General features: G+C 40.8%; 1 protein-coding gene across 2 annotated transcripts in view; it reads right to left on the bottom strand.

Annotated features, from left to right (window-relative positions):
• mdga2a (MAM domain containing glycosylphosphatidylinositol anchor 2a) overlaps nucleotides 1–22,507 on the bottom strand; it is a 269,982-nt gene that overhangs the window by 98,854 nt on the left and 148,621 nt on the right. For both annotated transcript variants that reach the window (XM_061746664.1, XM_061746665.1), the window contains exons 7-8: nucleotides 7,182–7,273; nucleotides 6,806–7,043 (exon numbers count right to left, since the gene is read on the bottom strand). In XM_061746664.1, the coding sequence (XP_061602648.1) occupies nucleotides 6,806–7,043; nucleotides 7,182–7,273 (330 nt within the window). The remainder of the gene's footprint in view (nucleotides 1–6,805; nucleotides 7,044–7,181; nucleotides 7,274–22,507) is intronic.

Genomic DNA, 22,507 nt, shown 5'->3' with positions numbered 1-22,507 from the left:
ATGACTGAATTCCTCACCCAGTCCCCGAGGCTGAACCAGCCACCCTTCCAATGACGCTCATTTTGGTTGCTGTCATTCATGACCTCATTATGTCAATCACCATCCTCACGTCATGACTATAGCTGAAGGTTGAAACGGAGCACAGATACATGTAACAGCTCTACAAACCTTCCACAACATTCAATATGCCGTTTTGATAAATAGATCAGAGTTCAGTCAACGCAAAGAGAGCAGTTTTTATTCCAGGTGTTTACAGTATCCTCAAGCTGAAAAACAGGAAGTAGACCATATTTTTTCAGCAAACTCTTAGCTGAAAATGCTTAAAATTTCCAATTTTAAGGTATAAATCAAACATGGCTATCTCCACAAACCAATTATATGCTGTGAGAAAGTGAAACGGTTCAGAGTATGAGCAGTAACAAACAGTTTGTGGTTCAGGACCTGTCACTGCAAACTGATTAACTCTTTTTTTAATTCACTTAAAGATAAACTCACTTCAAAGAAGATTCAATGATATCAAAGACTAAACATGTTGCACCAGTGTAGTTTTCCATGGTAGATAATGAGCTGCAGCGTGAAAGAAAACTGAGGAAAGAAACTAACATTCTCAACTGTGCTTCAGTCAGCAGACGGTGAATATTTTCCACCCTGCAGGTGAGTTTGAGGAAAAAAGACGCTGTTGTTTCCTTCATTATGTCTGAATTTCTTGCTGAAACGTAGGGCTGTTCGATTAATCGATTTTAAATCGTAATCGCGATTATGTAATTAGAACGATGTTAAAACGGTAAAATCGTAAAATCGATTTTTCACTTTTTTTTTTTTTTTTTTTAATTTATTTATTTTTTTTACCTTGTCTGCACACATATTAATGATTGATACCATATTAATGATTGCTGGAAATACCTCTCAATACCTGCGACAAGTGCCCCATCGGAGAGGCTCTTTAGTGTAGGAGGGGGCGTTGTAACATGCCACCGGTAGACCGGCTCGTGTTCCTTGCAAAAAACTTGCAAATGTGAATAGCAAATGTAATGACTGACATTACACACCTCTACCTCCTTCATGGGTTGCATTATTATTTAGCATGCAAAGACCCAGTTTAGTTTAATTAGAAAATGTCTGGTTTTATTTAATTGGAAATATAACTTACTGTATGTTTGCAAGTGCTGATTTGCTGAGATAAAACTTTATATTTTATTATATTTTTTAAAACTTTTTTTCAACTTATTTTACAGAGTTTTGCACTTTATTCATTCATTTTTGGTTTAATAAGAGCAAAGTTTGCACTTAAAGCCCAATGGGGCAAATAATAAAAAAATAGCATATTTGAAATCATTTCTTTGCCTTTTGTCAATTCACAAAATAATCGTAATCGTAATCGAAAATCGGATTTTGAGAGAAAAAAAATCGCGATTTTATTTTTGGGCAAAATCGAACAGCCCTATTGAAACGAGCAGGAACGAGTGGTCAAATGGTGACTGCCGTGCTGTTTCTGTTTCTCCCAGAGTCGCATGTGGCATGGCCTCTTAGATGACATTTCATGATGGATAAGAGTCAAACAGCCAACAGGAAGGTTGAAAGAATGATAGACCGAGACAACCAGTCCTGCAACGGTCTTCTGATGACCGCAATTCACTTTAGCAAAAAGGGTTGTGCATTGTTTTTATGAAAACAGCTTTTCTGAATCAGCTGACAGGTTTAATTGATTTGCTTTATTAAGTCGCTGCAGCCATTCTTAAGACACAGACACTCTACATGGTGCCAGGAGTTCAGGTGTGGGCAGGATGCTAATTGAGGGGGGTTGTGAAGAAAGGATTTATCCCTCACAAACGAGATGCGACTTCCAGTCTTACTACTTACTTACTCATCTATCAGACTCAGGATAAACTACTGTCACGGGCTGAATCTAAAATCCATCTGAGAGACTTATCTCGCCACAATAGCTTATTCGACTAATATGGTTTAGACTCCACTGTCGGAGCAATTACGATAAAAGCAAATTCAAAAATCTGCTATCAGCTTATCAGCGAGACGTGTTGAAAACTGGCTTTAAATGTCAAATATTTATCTGAACTAATTCTAAAATTCTCACACGTTTTTATCTCCGAAATGTCCCACAGATAGTTCCGATCGGAATCCACTTAACATTTCAGAGACACAGCCGTTTATTCACGACTCTCACCACAGCTAATCCCAGACACACCCACTCACTGCAAACTCAATTCCAGTGCTAATAAGATGAATTTTCTTGTTTGGTGTGAGAGATTTATGGGATGCTTAATACTAATGCTGGTAACCGTTTCCAGCAGTTTTGGTGTCTTTTAATCTTGGCGATCTCCTAAGGGTAGATCTTTGTCATCATTTTGAGACCACACTTATGAATAAGTATTAGTCTATTACTGTTGCACTCTCTGGGGAACCCCGCGGAGCAAAGAAACAGCGTATTTAATGAGCATGTTACAACAGTAAATATTGGTGCTATTTTGCAAAAAAAAAAAAGGGAAATGTCAATAAATCTGTGTTCTGCAAAAGTTTAAAAGAGGGGAAGATGCTGGAAGAACCGGCGAGCTCTGCAGAGTTCAGGCTCCAGACTCGAGCGCTCAGCGGCCACTTCCCCAGCATGAAACCCTGGAAGACCTTCAGCGTAATCTCCTCTAAACACTTTTATTAGGGCTTCTAATTGCAGCTTGAGCTTTCTCCCTTCAGGAGCGTAGGCAGAGAAGCAAAAACAGGGCTCGTTCACGACAGAAAAGTGGCGGGCTAACGGCCCGAGGTGTCTTTAAAATACACGGCAGCTGTGGCGAAGATGCCCTCACTCATTCACGGCACGCACGCCCTGGTTAAGCAGTAGGAACTGTTACAGGTAGAGACACCATTTGGTATATTATTCGAGGTGACAGCAACATCTCCGTCCATGACACCACGTCTCTTTCATACGCCTACATCTGACAGGAGCCGAGAGAACCTAAGGAAGTATTCAAATCCGGGCATTTCATTTGATCACAATAGAGTCATTTTCTTGGTGATTTTCTCAGTGAGACAGCACTGTTTTCAAAATGTATCATTATCATCATTATTGTGCACGTTAAAGGATCTGTGTTAATGCATTGGCATCGCTCTGACACTCCAAAAGAGGAGACTGCACTACTTAAAAGATAATGAGGAAGCAATCTTGGCAGATCCGATTGATCCCACTGTTTTTTAGCGCGAGGATTATCAAAGGATTATCTAACAGTAATTACGCACCCAAGGTCGACAAACTGCTTTCATGTTCAAACTGTGAGTGGCGGCAAGGTGTTTGTGATTGAGAAAACAGAATGATGAATAAAAGGTAAAGGTGCTACAGTGTGCATCGGCGTGTGTGCGTGGGGACCGACGCTCGCTATGACCGCTATCGCTGCTACGTTGCAGATCATCGCACAACCCAGAAGTCACTTATCAGCGCCAAACAGGCACCAGTAAACTCAAAGCAAAGGCACATATCTGCAAGTGCCAGCAGCAAACACCAACTCTGGGGATTCCCCAAATGGATTATCTGGAAATCTCGGAAAAGCGAAATGCGAGAGCCGATGCAGCGCAAGTGTGGCATTAACACACATTTTCTGCTCACTGGTTGACCTTAAACTGGAGATTAAAGCTAAAGACAATTCTCGTGCCATTACATACATCGTTGCTTCTCTATCAGACCACCGCAAGTCACTATTACTGCAAAGTCTTATCATTATTGTTAACTTTAGTAAATGGGTTCAACAGTTGTCCTCTTAAAATGTCAAGCAGCTCGACACTTTTAGACTTTGACAGGATGTTGAACTGCAGATTTTCTCCATCAATTTCTGCTTTTATGATTTCAATTCTCATTCTGTCATTCAGGCACCTACGCAAGCCCTCGTTCGAAATGACTGATGCACAATAGAGCGGCAAAAAGAATAAAAAAAGACAAGATGAACAGCTACTGCAAAGCAAACAGCACAGCAGGCTACAATTGAAACTTCAGTGATGTGGATCAGAGGGTGAGGTGGACTGATGCGGTGTGTGATTAGCCCGTGTGTACAAACGTTGGAGAACCGGGCTGATGGGAGGACAATGGAGGTTTAATGTGTGATTAGTCTGATTGATGAAGTCAGATTTAATCATTTCAAGACAATGTAGTTGTTACTTTAAAACAATAGTGTTAGCAGAAATGTCTGTAAAGTAGCTGAAACAGGCGGATTTACGACAATTTCCAACTGATCAGGGGCATTTGATCAGGGAAACAAAAGCCTGTGTTTATATAGTTATTCTACAACTAATAACATTAAATGGTCACTTTCCTAAATACCACATAAAAACAATCTGGAAACAGCTTTGTTTTCACGTCTTGAGCTTCTTGAAATATCTGAACTGCAAAACCCAAGTACTGTACTACGCTGCTGAGTGAAATCTTTCATAGTGGGTGCACCTGATGTTAGCCTGGCCAGGCTTCCTAATTATTTTCATCTTTGATACAAAGAATTACTCGGGGTCCCCCCCTCTTCATCTTTCAGTGCTATTGTGGCTCCGTCTGCTGCAAGGACAGACGTCCCTGCAAACAGGAACCATACAGTACTAACATGTATGTCCAGCTTTTAGACCAACATGCAATAAACCACAATAAGATGTTGATATATTAAGTTAATTACAGGTTAAACTGCTGTGAATTATTGTTGGAAACAACTTAAAGTTGCCACTATGAGCTCACCTTGTTTCACATTTCCAGGAACATAAGGTGATGTTGAGCGGCCTGGCAAAGCTCCACTACCCAGTTTAAATAATGTTACCCTAAATTAATGATAAGATGATTTTATTGTGCTAGATTATTTAGATTTATCAAACATTTATGCTCCATATTATAATGTCCGACATCCTTCAATTTCAGTTATATATTCATGTAACAACTTTATGAGCAGCGTTTTGTTTGAGATGAACTCATCCATTTAATCTACCTTTCCAGGATAAAAGTAATTAAAAATACATGTAACATATTTTTTCATTTAATTTTAATCAACTCGTTTAGCCAATCTTGAAGCTATACGATCTAAAACCTGGACTTATTTCCTTAATTTCTTAGTTAACTTTAGCTGCCATTTGAAAAATCTTTCGCTTCACATTGAATTGATTGTTTACATTTTGAAGCTGAACGTATCAGCAGAAACTCCAGATCTCAATAAATCCTTTGACTTCACACAAGTTTACTGAGGTGATGTTTCAGAATGAATACCAAAGGATATGAGATTGTGTCGCTGACATCACCAGCTCACAGCAAGCAACGGAAGGTTTTTAAATGTAAGCAGCACCTGGTTCTCAGCGTTAGTCCTTTCTTTAAATGTCCTTTCTTTTCTGTTAAGATTTCTGCTTTTAGCAGGGAAATGCGGTGCAGCAGCAGAAGCATCAGCCGCTCCCTCAGTGAGGACGTGTTGCAGTAAATCTGACTGAGGGAGACCAAACCATTTTGTCCAAACAGCAGGGGTGAAAGACACTTCAGAGAGACTCACTTATTCTTCAACCCGTTAAAACGTATTCATGTATTTTATTATGAATATCCATTTTAACATTCATTACAAGATCTTTTTTTTTTAATTGATCTATTTTTAGGTTTGTCAAGGGTCCAAAATCTCTCTGGGCCCTGGATAATCAGCTCCACATTCACCTGGCCCTGGCAATGCTGCAAAAAATAGTGTTAGAGAAAGTAAAAAGGACTTGTTTCAAGGAAAGCTATTTTACACTATTTATTTTTCTTGTAGTTAAGGACTTTTTACTTACCCCACATGCAAGGATATTTTGCTTATAATAAGACACTTCTGACTAAATGTATTAATATTAAAGTTATTGCTAGAGGGGCTGTTTTTGTAGTTTACCAACGTATCCAGCAGAAACTACCTGTGCATCACTGGAAAGGCTTACAATTAATACAACTAAACAAATAGACGAAGCATGTGAGGTGGGCAGCGTGACGCCCAGACTCAGTGGAGTGGGAACGCCAGTGAAGGACTATTGCTGGTTTTATAGTAAAAACGTGTTGATTCAAGGTGTTGCTATCAACCATGCAGCTGCTTGGTTGTCCTGAACGGCCGTTTTTGGATGAACCATCTCAAAAAGCCTGCCGCCGCCAAACCAAATTTATAAGAAAACTGGTACATCTGGCCAGGCTAACTGGAGGTAAAACCCTCCTAAATGTATGGATGTATCTTGTCTGCATTCATTTCAGTGAAGGATAATTATATTCCTTGTTCAATCATTCATTCAATGGCATAAATAAAACCAAGAGATGCTACCTGCATCTTTTTCCTCTATATGATGCTCTCATCAAAAAGGACAAGCTGTGCAATGATGCACTTGTTTTCCCCTTATGTTATTGCTCCAGATGTCTTATGTTTTTATGTATTTTTTCTATTTGCCTAGTTTTAAAACTAGCTGTTTTTGTTAAGTTTTAATTGTACTCAAATAAAATCCCAAAAACAGGAAAGAATAAAAGTCTAACTTCAAGTTGCATTTTTACCATCTAAGATTAAGAAACTCTTTAGTGGACATAAAGTCTGTAGAGAAATAAACCTACTATCTGTTCTTAGATACCACCAAACCAAAGTGAGACGAGGGTTCCTTTAAAAGGGAACTGGACTCTTTAGGAACCTGAACTCAGCAAAGGTCTTCATGATCAACGACATCTAAAGACTCTCAGTCTGACGCGCGTGACGCCGGCGGCTGGGAGCGCTCGTGTGTCTGTGTGCGTCAGACGTGATCCGGGAGGATGTGTGGATGCGCCGCTGACATACAGGCGTGTGAGGCTCACCAGTAGTGGAGGAGATGTTGACATCGATGCTGATCTCGGGGATGCCTCCGCCCTTCAACGCCGCCACGCAGGTGTACGTGCCGAAGTCGGTAAACTTCAGGTCTATGATGTCCAGGTTGGTGGTTCCGGGTGAGATGTCGGGGTCCGTCTGGGTGATGACCATACGCTCCGAGCTCCGCAGGGCGCGACCGTTCTTCAGCCAGCCAAATGTCAGCTCCTCCGGAGGTGTTGCCTCCACCTGTGATGTGCGCAGTTATTTGTGTCATCGTGACAACTTACAATTCAATCCTATTTTATTTATAAAAGGGTCTATTGCAAAAGAAAAAAAAAAAAAGGATCAAGGGCATTTGCGTCTCTTCCGCCGCTGTTATCATACCTGACACGATATTTTGACTTCACGTCCAATCTGGATGTTGTCATCATTGTGGTAGGGATCAGGAGTGATCCAGAATCGACCCTTCTTCAAAGCTGTGAAGGAAAAAAAACACATTTATTTAATCCGTACGTGTGCATCCTCTTCCTGTCAGCTAAAACAAACCCTGAGACATTTACTGAAGGTTATGACTCCCCTCGTTGTATTGATGTGGTTTTTGTGATACAATGCCAAAGCCAGGAGTTTTATAGATCTTTTAAATAGATTTTTCTGCATTTTAACTTTGCTCAGTGTCCAATTTGAGGTGTAAATCACTGTTCTGCATCTCCGGGGACTGTATTACACATCTCACTCTTAATCATCTATTCTCAGCCTTTACATCTTTTTTTTATTTAAATCATGTCACATCAAACTTAAATTGATCTGAGTAAAATCAGATATTTGCTCATTTAAACATGTCACTTCAGGAGCAGAGTCGTGGAAACCTAAAAGTGGCTTTAATCATCAGCGTAAGCATAGACAGCGATGGGTAAAGTACAAAAAAAGAAGAAGAAAAAACTCCTTTGAATAGGGGTCAGAGAGAGATTTTTACAGATAAGTCAGAATCACGTGTCTGTTTTACAGATTAAAGCTTTGAAACAGCTTCAACACTGATAGCTACAAACCGAAGAACTGCAGAATCGTGCCGAGGCTGCACACACGGTGTGAAGCCAGAAAGACACCTAACATAATATCCACCATTTCTAATCCAATTTGGTTTGCAAACTTCCTCTCCGAAACAAGCTCCCCTGAATAGCGGGAAAAAAGAAGGATGGTTTCATTATAACGGATGCTGTACTGGTTCCAAAGCCCACATCTACTGTTCAATTCATCTCCTCAACAAAAAAAAAAAAAGCTGAAGGCACCGTGGAAATCTTTTCATCTAGCAATTCCCGAGTGACATTATCATATTCAGTTTGGTAAAGGGAAAACGAAAACAAAACCTGCATGTCAGATTTAAACACAGGAAATTGAATGTGCAAAACACATTGTGATGCCTGCCAAGCCGCACTCTGACGAAGAGACAAGTGACACCCGCCTCCTTGACATGTTCCTCCTCCACCAGTCTGAAATCAGAGTCGGCAGGCAGAGGAGCATATTTCTGATACGTGTCAGATACAAAAATTACAATCATGTCAACACTTTCCAAACACTTCTGTGCATTTGCATTCGTTTCTCGTATCCGATGTAGTTTTACACTCCGAGGGCGATGCCCATCAGCTGTGCTGCTATAAATTAATAAGAAAATGTGTCATTTGGTATAAACCAGGGTGTCTCGTATATAAGTGACCTTTGTGGATACGTGATGCAGCATTAGGGATGGGCGATATTTTACCGTTCACGATAAACCGTCAAAAAAATTCCCCACGATAAGAATTTCTCATCTCTAGGTAAAAATGATAAATTCCCGTTGATGAAGTTTTTGTGTAAAGCTGATTTATGGTTCTGTGTTAAATTGACCCAGAAGGAAGGAAGGAAAGAAAGAAAGAAAGAAAGAAAGAAAGAAAGAAAGAAAGAAAGAAAGAAAGAAAGAAAGAAAGAAAGAAAGAAAGAAAGAAAGAAAGAAAGAAAGAAAGAAAGAAAGAAAGAAAGAAAGAAAGAAAGAAAGAAAGAAAGAAAGAAAGGAAGGATGGAAGGAAGGAAGGAAGGAAGGAAGGAAGGAAGGAAGGAAGGAAATGAGCCTGAAAGAAATGAGGCAAAAAGAAAGAAAGAAATGAGCCAGAAAGAAAGAAAGAAAGAAAGAAAGAAAGAAAGAAAGAAAGAAAGAAAGAAAGAAAGAAAGAAAGAAAGAAATGAGGCAAAAAGAAAGAAAGAAAGAAATTAGGCAAAAAGAAAGAAAGAAATGAGGCAGAAAGAAAGAAAGAAAGAAAGAAATGAGGCAAAAAGAAAGAAAGAAAGAAATTAGGCAAAAAGAAAGAAAGAAATGAGGCAGAAAGAAAGAAAGAAAGAAAGAAAGAAAGAAAGAAAGAAAGAAAGAAATGAGGCAGAAAGAAAGAAAGAAAGAAAGAAAGAAAGAAAGAAAGAAAGAAAGAAATGAGGCAAAAAGAAAGAAAGAAAGAAATGAGGCAAAAAGAAAGAAAGAAAGAAATGAGGCAAAAAGAAAGAAAGAAAGAAAGAAAGAAAGAAAGAAAGAAAGAAAGAAAGAAAGAAAGAAAGAAAGAAAGAAAGAAAGAAAGAAAGAAAGAAAGAAAGAAAGAAAGAAAGAAAGAAAGAAAGAAAGAAAGAAAGAAAGAAGGATAATTTCCCGTTGATGACGGTGGTTGGTTTTTGTGTAACAAACATGGCGGATCTGAGAGCGAGATAGATTTATAGTTACAAAGGTGGAGTTGAATTGGTATTTTTTTTTAATCGTCATTTTTATCGTTATCGGGATAAATGCCAGAAATTATCGTGATACATTTTTTAGTCCATACCGCCCATCCCTATGCAGCATATTATAAAGCAACCTGCCCTCGTTTCCGATTGTTTTGCAGGTCTGCATCAGTCTCAACATCCATCGTACAGACTCCAATTTCTTTGACACGGATATACATAACGCGAGCGTAATGAGACAGACTGTGAAGTCCACGGCGAAAGCTATTAGGGGAGAATCTCTGGCAGGGAACATAGATTTTTGTACTTCAGCATGTCAGAAAAGCAAGAAAACATCCTGAGGCACAGTCGCACATCTTATTGGGGCACAGTGGTACATCTTGACAGTTTGGAAAGGCTTTTGTGCCGTTGTGACACCCCAAGAAGAGTCAGTAGCCGCTTCATAAGTAAGCATTATCTTTGCAGACACAAACATGCACGCGCACGCACACACCTGTGTGAGTCACCGTCGCTGTCGCAGGTGACAAGCGGATAAACATTCGGATTAAGTGCTAACCTCTTTTCACATTGCTCCGACTCAAGTGTCTTCTCTGCCCGGCTTAAGAGGCTGTGACACGACGAGGCGTTTAACTTTCACACATCCAGTTGTACCTGACTGGACGGCCGGATAGAGCCGTGCTCCCGGAGACGGCTCTCGCAGGATCATCGTCCAAAACACCAGAGCAGAACGAGTTAGGGGCTGAAACGGACTTGTTATCGTAATGATCAGAGATATAGTTTGCATCTATGACAACAAAAGGCCTGATCACGTCTTTACCGCCACCATTTCGGTCCGTATTCCAGTAAAACCCCGTGGCGACTCGGTCTTCCCTCATCTCCGATCAGGCATATTTCAGCATAGGTTCCCTTTCTCTTTCCGGCACATTCTAAAATCCTTTCCTGCCACTTTATCTCATCATAAATATTGAATACCAAGTAGACATTCCTATAAATCGACTACATTTGTGTACAAGAGAGATAAGTGGCCATTACTTCTCAGGGATGTCGTAAATACTGCTAGCCACGCTGCAGTGATTTTAAAATGCTGCCCATCCTCTTATGCGATCAAAGAGAATCTAAAACCTGGAGGGAGAGCTGTGAAATGCTAAGGTGGGAGACTTTTTTTGGGGGGGACGATGCCACACTGTCACTCTACGCCACTTGTTCTTGATACAGCAAAAGCTCCATGAAAGTTTAATGACACTTCATTCGGAAACAGAACTTTCCCATTTGCTTTGAAGGTAAACTGTGTTTCCGACTGCCGTTACACAATTTTCACAACATCATAAATAATAGCCGACATTACCATTACAGTGTGTTTATAAAGCCTGAGTTTGCCAATCTGTATGTGTACGCATCTGCACATACTGTGTGCGGATGGCATCTGTTTAAGTATTTAAAGAAGTACTTCACGTACATATTAACATACATGTTGTAGGAAACATCTCAAAGGCAGGCGAGTTTTGATGTGCACCCGATGAGCACAACCAAGGACTAAATCTTGTGACAATGACACAGAGAGGTTTACACCATAAGCTGATAATATTTTTAGTGAAGATGTTAGGAATTGGCTTGACAGAGATAACCTGACAGGTGAATCTATGCAAGGACATAGGGCTGGGCGATATATCGAGATTTTAATATATATCGATATATTTTCAAACGCGATATGGTACGAGACAATATCGTTTATATCGATTTAATTTTTTTTTTTTTTTTTATGATTTTGATATAGCTTATTTTGTGACAAATTGACTTGAATGTTTTATTTGAGATTTGCACAAACGTTTTGTTATTTGCACAAATGTCAACCTCAGTGGAAAAGTCTGCCTGTTACTGTCTACATTGTATTAATTGCACAGTGTATTTTAATTGAATTGTTATGCAGGAAAGGGATATTTGTTTTATTTTATTCAAGAAGCATTTTTATTCTATATATGCAGGCAGTTTATTTTTATTTCATTTGTTTCATACTTTTGATCTTGTGCAGACCTCTGTTAATAAAGGAACCTGTGTGACATTTGGCACGAGGCTTTGTATTAAAACTGACAGTTTTTTTAAGGGTTTGCCTCAGAAAAAAATGAAGCTAACAGAGATGCTATGCTATAATGCTTTGGGGGAAACCCCAATTATGGCACAGAAAAAATATCGATATATATCGAGTATCGCCATTCAGCTAGAAAATATCGAGATATGACTTTTGGTCCATATCGCCCAGCCCTACAAGGACATACTGATGGATTTTTCACACCAGCTTTTGAAGAATCTTACATGGTCACATGTTTGTTCATAAGACGTTAACGTTCCCTCGCTGGTAGCTGTGACATCACCCACAGTAACTGCTTCAGTTTCTGATCAAAGGAAGACCTCGGCTGTGTGGTAACACTTTAAATCAAGTAATGACATAATAAAAGCCAGTTGGTTTAGTGGATATGCAGCTGTAATCTGGTCCATCGCAAGTAAACAACAGCTGAATACATAAATACATCTGGATCATGCTGAGGCAGCTTTTGCTTGGTTTTCCTCAGGGCACATTGGTTGCACCCGCCATCACCTGGGCCTTTTATCTGCGGTGGGCCTGCCTGCGGTTAGTCCTCCTCTTTGTTCTGGATCCATGCCAGCTGAAAGTTATAATATTGCATTTGGACTATAAATACTGCTTTTTAACACTTCAGGTTGTTTGGACCAAATTCCTTAAAGGGGACCTATTATGAAAAACACGTTTTTTCTTGTTTTAACATATATAAAGTGGTCTCCCCTCACCCTGCCAGCACAGGGGAGACAAAATACCATGAAATTCTGCAGGGTCTCTGACCCCCGCCTTACAGAGTCCCCCAGTGTCACGTGACCTTTTTTTGAGCCATTCTGAATCTGCGCCTAGGGTGACGTCACCATAGGCGCTCATTTCCATAGGTTCAGCCTCCGCTGCTGAAACCACGCCCACAACCAGCTCTCTCCGCTGCTGGAGCGGTCCATCCTTCAGCCAGTCGGACGTGGCGCCGCGGCGGAGCGGATCCGGGTTAAATCATCCAGGTTCCCGGGTGGTTTGGGAGCTGGGTCCTTGGGGGTCTGTCCCAGGTCGGACCAGCTTCACTCTCCGAGATTTTCAGCGAAATCTGTGGGTTTGATCCCCGGTAACGGGCGATGCACCGCGGATGCGCTCCGGAGCCGATCTGTGCGCCCGCCGTGGAGTTGCGGCGCCCGTCTCGCAGCATCCGCCGGGCAGATCCGGCTGAAATTCCGCTGGTCGGTCCCCGGGAGTCCCTGCTACCAGTCCAGGCCGGTTACTGCGGTCCCGGCCGGTCGGAACCGGTCAGATTCCCCCGTTAAAGCCGCGGTGATGCGCGCTCCTCCAGCAGCACTGCTCCCGGGCGCCCGGCGTGGCTCCGGGGCCAGCGTTCAGCATCCGCCGGATAGATCCGGCTTAAATAGTGCATAAATGTTATTTATATACAACTCATATTTTATTTTTTTTAACAATAAAGTTTCCATTTGTGAAAATTCAGTGTTGTGATAATTTACAGGCTCGGGCTGCTCTGGCGGAGCGAGGTTTATTCTCCTCCCCTGCTACACGTCATTCAGGGAGCCAATCAGCACAGAGCCTCATTATCATACCCCCCCCTTCCCTAAAAATGAGGCGCAGAAAAAGAGGTTAGAAGCGGTAAAACTAGTGACAGGGCCCACAGGCTGGATTTATGATTTATGTAGAAAAAACAAGCTTTAGATTGTTTTTAAGACATTCAAGGCCTGTTTAAAATATACATTAAATGCCATAATAGGTCACCTTTAAAGCTTGTTAAAGGAGCATGAGGCTCCTTTTAAGAAATGAGACTCTATAGCGCCACCCTTCACCACGACGGCCGTCGGGGGTACTGCAGCCAACAGCGAAGCCGGCACGGGAGAACGGGGAGAACGTACATGCAGCGTAATGTGACGTCACATCCGCAGGACAGCGCGGGAAATTCCGGTCACAATTGCAGCACATTTTGCAGCACACAGCCTGTTCAAGGCAACGGAGAGATACACTAGAGGGCTCATTCTTTTTGGTTTGGAACGCTTCATCTGACATTATTACTAGAAAACTTAAAACATATACGAATTGTTTTCATAAATCCTGCCTCAAGCTCCTTTAACACTTCAGGTTGTTTGGACCAAATTCCTTAAAAGCTTGTCAACTTCTCCATTTTCCTAGACAAAACTCCTTCCCCACTTGTCTGATGAGTCTCCGACCTCAGTGTTTCCCAGCCCAGTTGCTCTGTGCCCCCTGTCCTGCATGTTTTTAGGCATTTCCCTGCTGTAATAGGTGGTAAATGGCTTACACTAGTATAGCACTTTCTAGCTGTTCTCCTACAGCCCCAAAGTGCTTCACGCTGCAGACATTCACCCATTCACACACCGGTTGTCAGCGGAGCTGCCATGCAACAGCGCTGGCTTGATAAGCGGGAGCAACTGGGGGGTTGAGTGTCTTGTTTTTTTTTTTTCTATTCATCCCACAAGGGGAAATTATTCTCTGGGTTAAGTTAGTTTGAAAGGGAAGCTGAGCTGGAGAGGAATGTTTGAATGCACCCGAGTCTGGGGAGATGCGTCAACGACAGACCTGTCAGCTGTGACATCTAAATGAAAGGTTTAAGAACGCTGTCAATTTTTGTTATTTATGAAAACATTAAAATTTATGAACAGGTGCTCTCTAAAGTATATACGTATGACAAAAAATTTGACAACGTCAGCTTTGTAGAGATCACACAGTGAAATGTTCGCCGTGGCGTTCGTGGGACTATTAAATGTGAAATAAAGAAACATATGATAAGCACCAGTTTGGGAAACACTGGGTTATTTCTGAAAGCAGTACCAGTTCTGCCTCACTGATTCAAAGGCCCGGAACATAAGTCAACACATGCACAAACAAATTCTGATGCATTATTGATGACTTTTGGAAGCTGGCTTTCTTTTATCATCATCCAAGCTTCGCAGTCATTGAACTTTGAGTGTGGCACCATGCCAAAAAAGTCAAACTTATCCACTACTGCTTTCATGGAAATATCAAGAGGAAATATGAGGGTTTGGTTTATTTTTACATTCGCAAAACAGACATCCAGTTTCTTATTTGTCTTGAGAAGTTGCAGGCGGTTCAGCTGTGATACTGTGGATGTTTAAGGTACTCTTTTGGATCATTCTCGTACATATTACAGTTACTATTTTCCCTTCTTACTGCAGACTGAAAGGTTTTTGCCTGTAGCAAGCCTTTTTGATTCTCAATAGTTTTAATAGTCTGGAGTATAGTGGGTGGCCCTTGCAGAGAACACACAGATGATAACAGAGAGAAAGGAAAGAAAAAAGAAAAAAAAAAGCTGGTTGATGTATTTTTTCTTACAGAGAGCTTCTTTCACATGGCAGGATTACAAGTAACCTCAGTAGAGCTTCTTCTTCATGAGCATCAAAACGAAGAGGTAAAAAGCTCCAAAGTATACAAAAACAACAGAGAGAAAGAAAGTTAATAATATATTTTATTTCTCTTTATCACTGACCTGCTGTCAATGGAAGTGCAGTTAAGTACCTGATATCTTACCTTAGGGCTGGGCGATATGGACCAAAAGTCATATCTCGATATTTTCTAGCTAAATGGCAATACTCGATATATATCTCGATATTTTTTCTGTGCCTTAATTGGGGTTTCCCCCAAAGCATTATAGCATAGCATCTCTGTTAGCTTCATTTTTTTCTGAGGCAAACCCTTAAAAAAACAGTCCGTTTTAATACAAAGCCATAAAGGTACATTTATTAACAGAGGTCTGCACAATATCAAAATGTATGAAACAAATGAAATAAAAATAAACTGTCTGCATATATAGAATAAAAATGCTTCTTGAATAAAATAAAACAAATATCCCTTTCCTGCATAACAATTAACTTCAAATACACTGTGCAATTAATACAATGTAGACGGTAACAGGCAGACTTTTCCACTGAGGTTGCCAGTTGTGCAAATAACAAAACATTTGTGCAAATCTCAAATAAAACATTCAAGTCAATTTGTCACAAAATAAGCTATATCAAAATCATTAAAAAAAAATGTAAATTTTTTTTTTTTTTTTTAAATCGATATAAACGATATTGTCTCGTACCATATCGTGTTTGAAAATATATCGATATATATTAAAATCTCGATATATCGCCCAGCCCTATCTTACCTGCTGCTCTCGTCTTGTGTCTTTTATTTTACTGTGTTTAAAAATTGTGTGCAGCCCGCACCAGAATCCTATCATCCTGTATGCTGACGTGAGCAACATTAATCAAGTTCATTTCTGATGTTGTATTTATGTAAAAAGGAGGCATCATAATAGAGGATCAGATTTTTTAAATAAAAATCACTGTAGATGTTGTTTTTGAAACACTACAATCTTTTTCTAAAACTGGTGAGGAGGCATGTTTTGCATCAAAATGAAATGTGGTACCTGCAATCATATTTGTATTATTCATTATTGATGCAGCTATGATTATTATATTTGATATGTATGATTTATGTTGCAAGAAGTCTAAGTTTCATAAAACAAAACCTCTGTAAGGATTAATTATAACATTCCACTGTGTTGGAGTATTCATGTAATTGCAATTAGACATTAATTCGTTTTTTTAATGCTCTTATTCTTCCATCACCTATTATATCTCGTGATCGAATGCACAGGTTATATAACAGTAACAAAACCACGATTTATTACTACATGATTATAATATTTGATCTTAATTTAATGGGTCAACAGTGATGAAATTCGCAGCCACTTGCACGAAAGAAAAAAAAAAACTGGCATAAGTGATGCGTAGCAAACAAAAAGAAAAGGAAAAAGTTTGAAACTGTTCCTCCCTCCAGTCTCACATGAGCACTCGCTCTGCCTTTGTCTGCCAGTCACTCCACACTCGCTCTGAATCATTATCTCCATGTCTACCCATCAGCCCATCTCATTTTTCACTCAGCCCTGCCTGTGCATCTCTAAGCAAGTGTCAGACTGCACTCCCCATTCAGTCTCATGGAAGATATCAGCACGCGGAGCTAAAGTACTCTCCTGGAGACAGATGGATTTCTCGCGAAAATGTTATCCTCCTCAACCGTTAGGCTCAAGGTTACGCGCGGAGAAGGACGACGTGCGGGAGAACCCTTCAAACCACAAAGCACTGGGGCACGTTGGCATATTTGTCCAAACATACTTTATGTTCCTCTCTTTTTGGCCCCACCTACTTCACATCAGCACCCCGTGTTCCCATTGCATCGTCAGCAGCTTTGCAGTACCGCAGCTACTCACACATGCCCGCTGTTTGATGGAAGGGAGAGGCAAAGAGTCCTAAATGTTGCTGTCAACCTTCAAACCGACCTACAGCTTTAATTTGACTTCATAATGAATCACACGCAGCAGTAAAACACACACACACACGTGTTCACGCCACCCTAAAGTGATGTGTACATGCCAGCAGACGCAACCGCTGACGTGTTCAGACGCAGACGCTGCGTGTTTGAATTGGCCAGAAACTCCTGGAAGAATCGCTGCAGAAATCTGATGACGGCGCCTAGCTGTTTGAGTCCATGTTTGATAGCTGCGGCGCGGCTCATTCCTCTTCATCACACAGGGAGGAAATGCAAGGCTTTGCAAAAAGATGGGAAAATCACGCAGAGATGAGGCAGAGTGAGTGTATGTGCTCGGAGACAGGGGTATAAAATGCCAGACCAGCTCCTCATTTCAACACCATCTACAGAACGCTCCACGTTCAAGAGCCATCTGATCATTTTTCATATGCAGATCGCTCATAAAAACAACAACAAAAAAGGTATAAATAACCAAGCCCCAAAGCACAGTGTTGTTGCATCTCATCATAGTGGTGCCGAGTGGACCGAGAGAAAAGCAGGTTATTGACCCGCATTTGAAGACATGTTGAGGACCCTTAATCCATAAAAAGGATCTTGTCAGTGGGGTGATGTGATGTCAGCGTCCCGCTGCGCTGCCTGGAGACAGCCGAGCCCTGGAAGAGAGTCTGGCTGGTGGGGCAATATGGCCGGAGAAGCTCCCATCTGCTCGGGAGAGATGCATATTTTCATAAACGCAGCCGCCTTGAGGCTTCTTAGGGCTTCTCAAGGACCGGAGGTGAGGGTGAACACGCTGAGATAAGCAAAGGCAAGGCCACGAGGTGACCCTGCAACACATGCAGAATTACCTCTGTGCAGCAGAAATGAGTTATTATGCATTTCCCGTGCACATGAAGCAGTATCAACACATACATGCAAGGGTAGCTTAAACCCAAACACTTCACCCATCAGAGCTGCTTAAGTAAACACAAAACTGTGATTCCAGGACACTTTTCTTTTTTTGGGGGTGAATTATTTGCTTTTTTTCATACACACACACAGCATCCATTCATCTTAGCCCGAAACTGGACTAATGGTATTATGAATTTTATCAAACATGATTAAAATAAATTAAATAAACTCAAAATTAAATGCGTCTATGACAGCAGAAAATGTCGGATTTATGTGAAAACACAGCACAATCTAAACGTGGCACTTTTCCACTAGTACGTACTCAGCGCGCCTCTACTCGCCACGCCCCCGTCTTGAGCTTTTCCACTACGGGCCGAGGCGGGTAGAGGCGTGGTGAGTAGATACTTTTTCTGTACCTATTCTGCCGAGGTTCTAAGCGTGCTGAGTCGGCCCTGGATCTGACGTCATCACACTACACGCCACCGATTGGTCGGGGGGCCGTCAGACGTTTGAGTCAGGAAGCGGGATATCAGCGCGAGACCGACTCGCGGCTCGCAGTGATTTTATTCAACAGGCAATGGCAGCGCAAACGTCTGTTTCATGATCCAACTCTGAGGTGCAGATGTTCATAAACCTGGTGGCCGAGGAGAGAATTAAAAAGGGATGTAGACGGGCGATAAGGAAAGACCAGATCTACCAGGAGCTCTGTCACTTCATAGCTGCTTGTGGCTCTCATCTGATTTCTCATCAGCGCCGACACAAACAGACAAAAAAAAAGCGTCGCCGCTTGAAGCTTCTCTCACTCTCATTTTTTAACTTGATATTGAACACAAGACACAGACCCAGCAGCACATATATCATCTCCTCCAGGTTCTACATCTTTAGTGTTGTTGTCTTCTCCGTTTAGATCACACAATCAAATACGTCACAGAAGCTTCGCTACAACCCGCCCACTTCTCACCTGGGTGTTTAAAAACAAACGAGGGCAAGGCGAGGCATGCCGAGTCGAGGCGCACTGAGTAGGTACTAGTGGAAAAGCGCCATAAACGGCCTGATAAAAATGGAAAATGAAACTAAAATCTATGTGTATCATGTAACATACAGGACATAATTCATGTACACGACTAAAACATGGACATACAGTAAAAGAGATGACGCTGTTTTTTTTATTCCTCATTTCATCTCATTTCATCAAGGCCTATCGCAGATAAGTACATGCGCAACACAACCTTTACAGAAAATCTACACCACCAAATCACAAATGACCAAGAGTCCGTAACAAGTAACTGCGAGAAATAAAATTGTTGCATGTTGTTGCTTGTCAGCATTAGCTCTTGTATCAAAGGCATCGCTAGTGAGAATCGATCAAACGTTACCACTTGGGATCAAAGATTTATGTCTGTTGAGAACTAAAAACGTGACCAGGCAGACCGAACTCTTTGGCACGTTGGATTTCTTCTAGCAGCTAATGGGAATTAAAGCAATACTTTGTGTGTCACTTACAGTTGCAACCGATTAAGGGTACTGTCCGTGGAGAGGTAGAGCTTGAGAAACAAAGAATTTAACAATTAAATAAGTAAAAACAAACAAAACTGGATGTCAGGCTAGCAAACAAATATCCAGATTTTGGAACATTTGAATCATCTCCCTGCGGCTCATCAGCTTTCAAACCATCCGTTTGACGATGATTACAGTGATGATTATTATTATAATATATATATATATATATATATATATATATATATATATATATTTATATATATATATATATATATATATATTTATTTATTTATTTTTTTTTTTTTTTTAATTACATGCCTGGAATAAACTAAAATAAACAAAACCAAGCAACTTTCTTTTTCAACAGAATATACACAGCAGGTTAAGTTCCAATAACGATGCCAATTTAACAGCATCCATGAAAATTCACAGCAGCCACTTCCCAGCTAATCCTGTGAGCTTCGTGCGGCGTGACACTCTGTGACGGGATGAATAAGTCTGACAAAATGCCACAGACATGTGCAAAACCATGAACAAACGGAGGAGAAAAGTGCGCTTCAAACACACATTTAGGTTAAAAAAAAAAAAAATGTAGAAAAAAAAAAAAATCAGGTCACCAAGGAGATTACAAGAACATAAAGTTAAGTTTCTGCACCTCATGACACGAGTGCACCGGAGTACGTACTACTGGTTAGGATGGAGTGGGACGTGCTGATGCTGGCGCGACACATTAAGCTTCACAGTTCATCTATAGTGGTGCAAAATAAATAAATAAATAAAAGTGGAGGCATTTCTGCCTTTGCGCTGATGTGAAGTTATTTGGTGTTCAGTGATCCCAGAGCTGCATCTGCGTCACTGAAAGTGAATCAGACCCAGTGATCATGAGATGTGTGACGACACGTGAAGCCAGGTTCCACGCCGGGAAACAGCTTCGTCTTTTGCTTTTAGGGCTTTTACGTCACTTCGTCCAAGCGCATTTTGACCTCAGTGACGTTTTGTAGGACACGCTAGTGATGTTTTTTTTTTGGATTATGTGACTTTCACGCCACCTCATTACATTCTCAAGTAACTGTGTGTTATTATTGATCCTTCAACTACACCAGCGTGAGCGAATATTCATTGATCTGACGAGAAAGGCTCCAATTTATTTTCTGTTTTTATTGATTCTTAATTTATTTTGTCAGAATATGATTAATTGTGTCCCCTCTCTTGTTTCCTCTCTTCAGTATATTTACCTTCTAATTCCCTCTGAGAGGCATATTGACTACTTTTAGGATTTAAAAAAGCACTAAAGGTTATTATAAATCTGTTGTTTGCATGAACGATGTGAAAAAACTTTGGCTATTTAAAGGCTAACAGTTAAATAAACCAGACAGATGTCAGCAGGCCGATATCTTGTCTGAATGAAGTCAGCTGGTAGCAGCCTCCAAAAATGGAAATCCTTGAATTTTTTTTTGCAATAATGCATCTTGCTCCTGTTTCAATTCTAATCTGTGCAGATAATTCCCTGCAGCTTTGGAGAGAACTGTTCAGTGACTGAGTGCATGTCCAATTATTGTGCAAATTTCAGAAATTAGGAGTTTTCTTTACCCAGGATGATATTCAGCAGGATCCCTTGTAAGTACTATTGTCAGCCCCGGCTGCACGCCGCATCAATGAGAGTGACATTTACTGCAGCGATTGTTTGAGTGTACCGTGACTTATTTGCTCCCACGAGAAGTCTGACATCTTCTATTTGATGTAAACTCCTGAGTTCGCAGGTCTTCAGCTGTACGGGCAGTTTCACGATCTAGAGAAGGGTTTGTCTATCAGGGGAACCATCACGAGTGATCTGTTGGTGACTTCATTTTCATCTAAATAAAAACTTTCAAACGGGCTGAGTATCGAGACAACCTGATGATGGAGCTGTGGCATTATGTCTGAGATGAAAGGGAAAAAACTTACATTTGTGAGCTCCTCTGATGAATGCTGATTCATATACCCCTGTGTGTGTATGTGTATGATGCTCTTCAAAAAATTAAAATGCAAAATAAAACATCTTTTCTGCATTAAGATTGCTGCTTGCATGCTGTTTCCTTTGTAGGGCTTCCCATAATTAAAGCATCTTTTTATTAACCTGTCAGATGTACCAGCAGCTTCACATTTAGGGCATTAAGAACCTTTACTGTATCACTGATGAAAGCCTAGTCAGCGACAGGCAACCCTTAATGCTCAAGCTTAGTAATAACAATCCACCGCAGACTATCAGAGTCAGTTTCCTTGTGCATTTATGTTTCAGGTTGTTTTTCAGGAAGTGCCCATCATCCCCGAGCTATCTACTTTGTCATATTGTCAAAACATCAAGGATGCAAAAAAAAAAAAGTGCCATGTAATGGCTTACACGGCTCGATCCTTCACTTCCTGTGCCATCCAGGTGAGGAGCAGCTCGGAGAGTATCGTTCTGATAATGAGCAAACAGCCACCAATGACCCTTATCCTGCCGTCCTTGTTAAACTGCTGTTAACCACTTCTTGAATCAGTGTATGTTAATTAACCGTTTCACAGCCTTTTGCCTCCAGGATTGCCCTTGATTGGCGATAAGTAATCAACGCTGCAGTAAAGATCTAACACATGTTTCCAAGGTAAGAGCACTCTTCAGGTTGGATGGGTGGTACAAGTCAACCAACATATTTGAATAAAACAAATGTGCATTTAATGCATTTGGACTGAAATAGCCAATTTAAAATTTGTGTGTATGAAAGCACTGTTAATTCTGTACAATCTGAGGTTTAAACTACGCCATCTTGTCATTAGCACTAGAGAATGTTCCATGATTTGGGTCACGGCCCATCGTGAAGGTGATGTTGAGTCCCGATGTCGGACCAGCTGATAACCGCTAGGGCTCAACGATTTTTGAAAATAATCTAATTGCGATTTTTTTCCTCAATATTGCGATTTAATATGCGATTATTTTTTCAAGGCCCTGTTCTCATGTATTTTTCAATTACACAAGCAATAAATCAGTCTGTTTTATAATAAACAATGTCAGATTTATTTAAAGCACAGATTACAACAATAAAGAAAACAAATCTGTGGCTTTACCTCTTTAACACGTCTACACACGTCTGTACACACGAGTGTTATGGGTCGTTCTCTCTGAACCCAATCGCACGACACCATACCGGGTTAAACTTTAGCCAAAACGAGGCGTAGTTTA

Source organism: Cololabis saira, chromosome 18 (genome assembly GCF_033807715.1).
Source record: "Cololabis saira isolate AMF1-May2022 chromosome 18, fColSai1.1, whole genome shotgun sequence".
NCBI lineage: Eukaryota > Metazoa > Chordata > Actinopteri > Beloniformes > Belonidae > Cololabis > Cololabis saira.
This window is presented reverse-complemented; position numbering and strand designations above follow the sequence as displayed.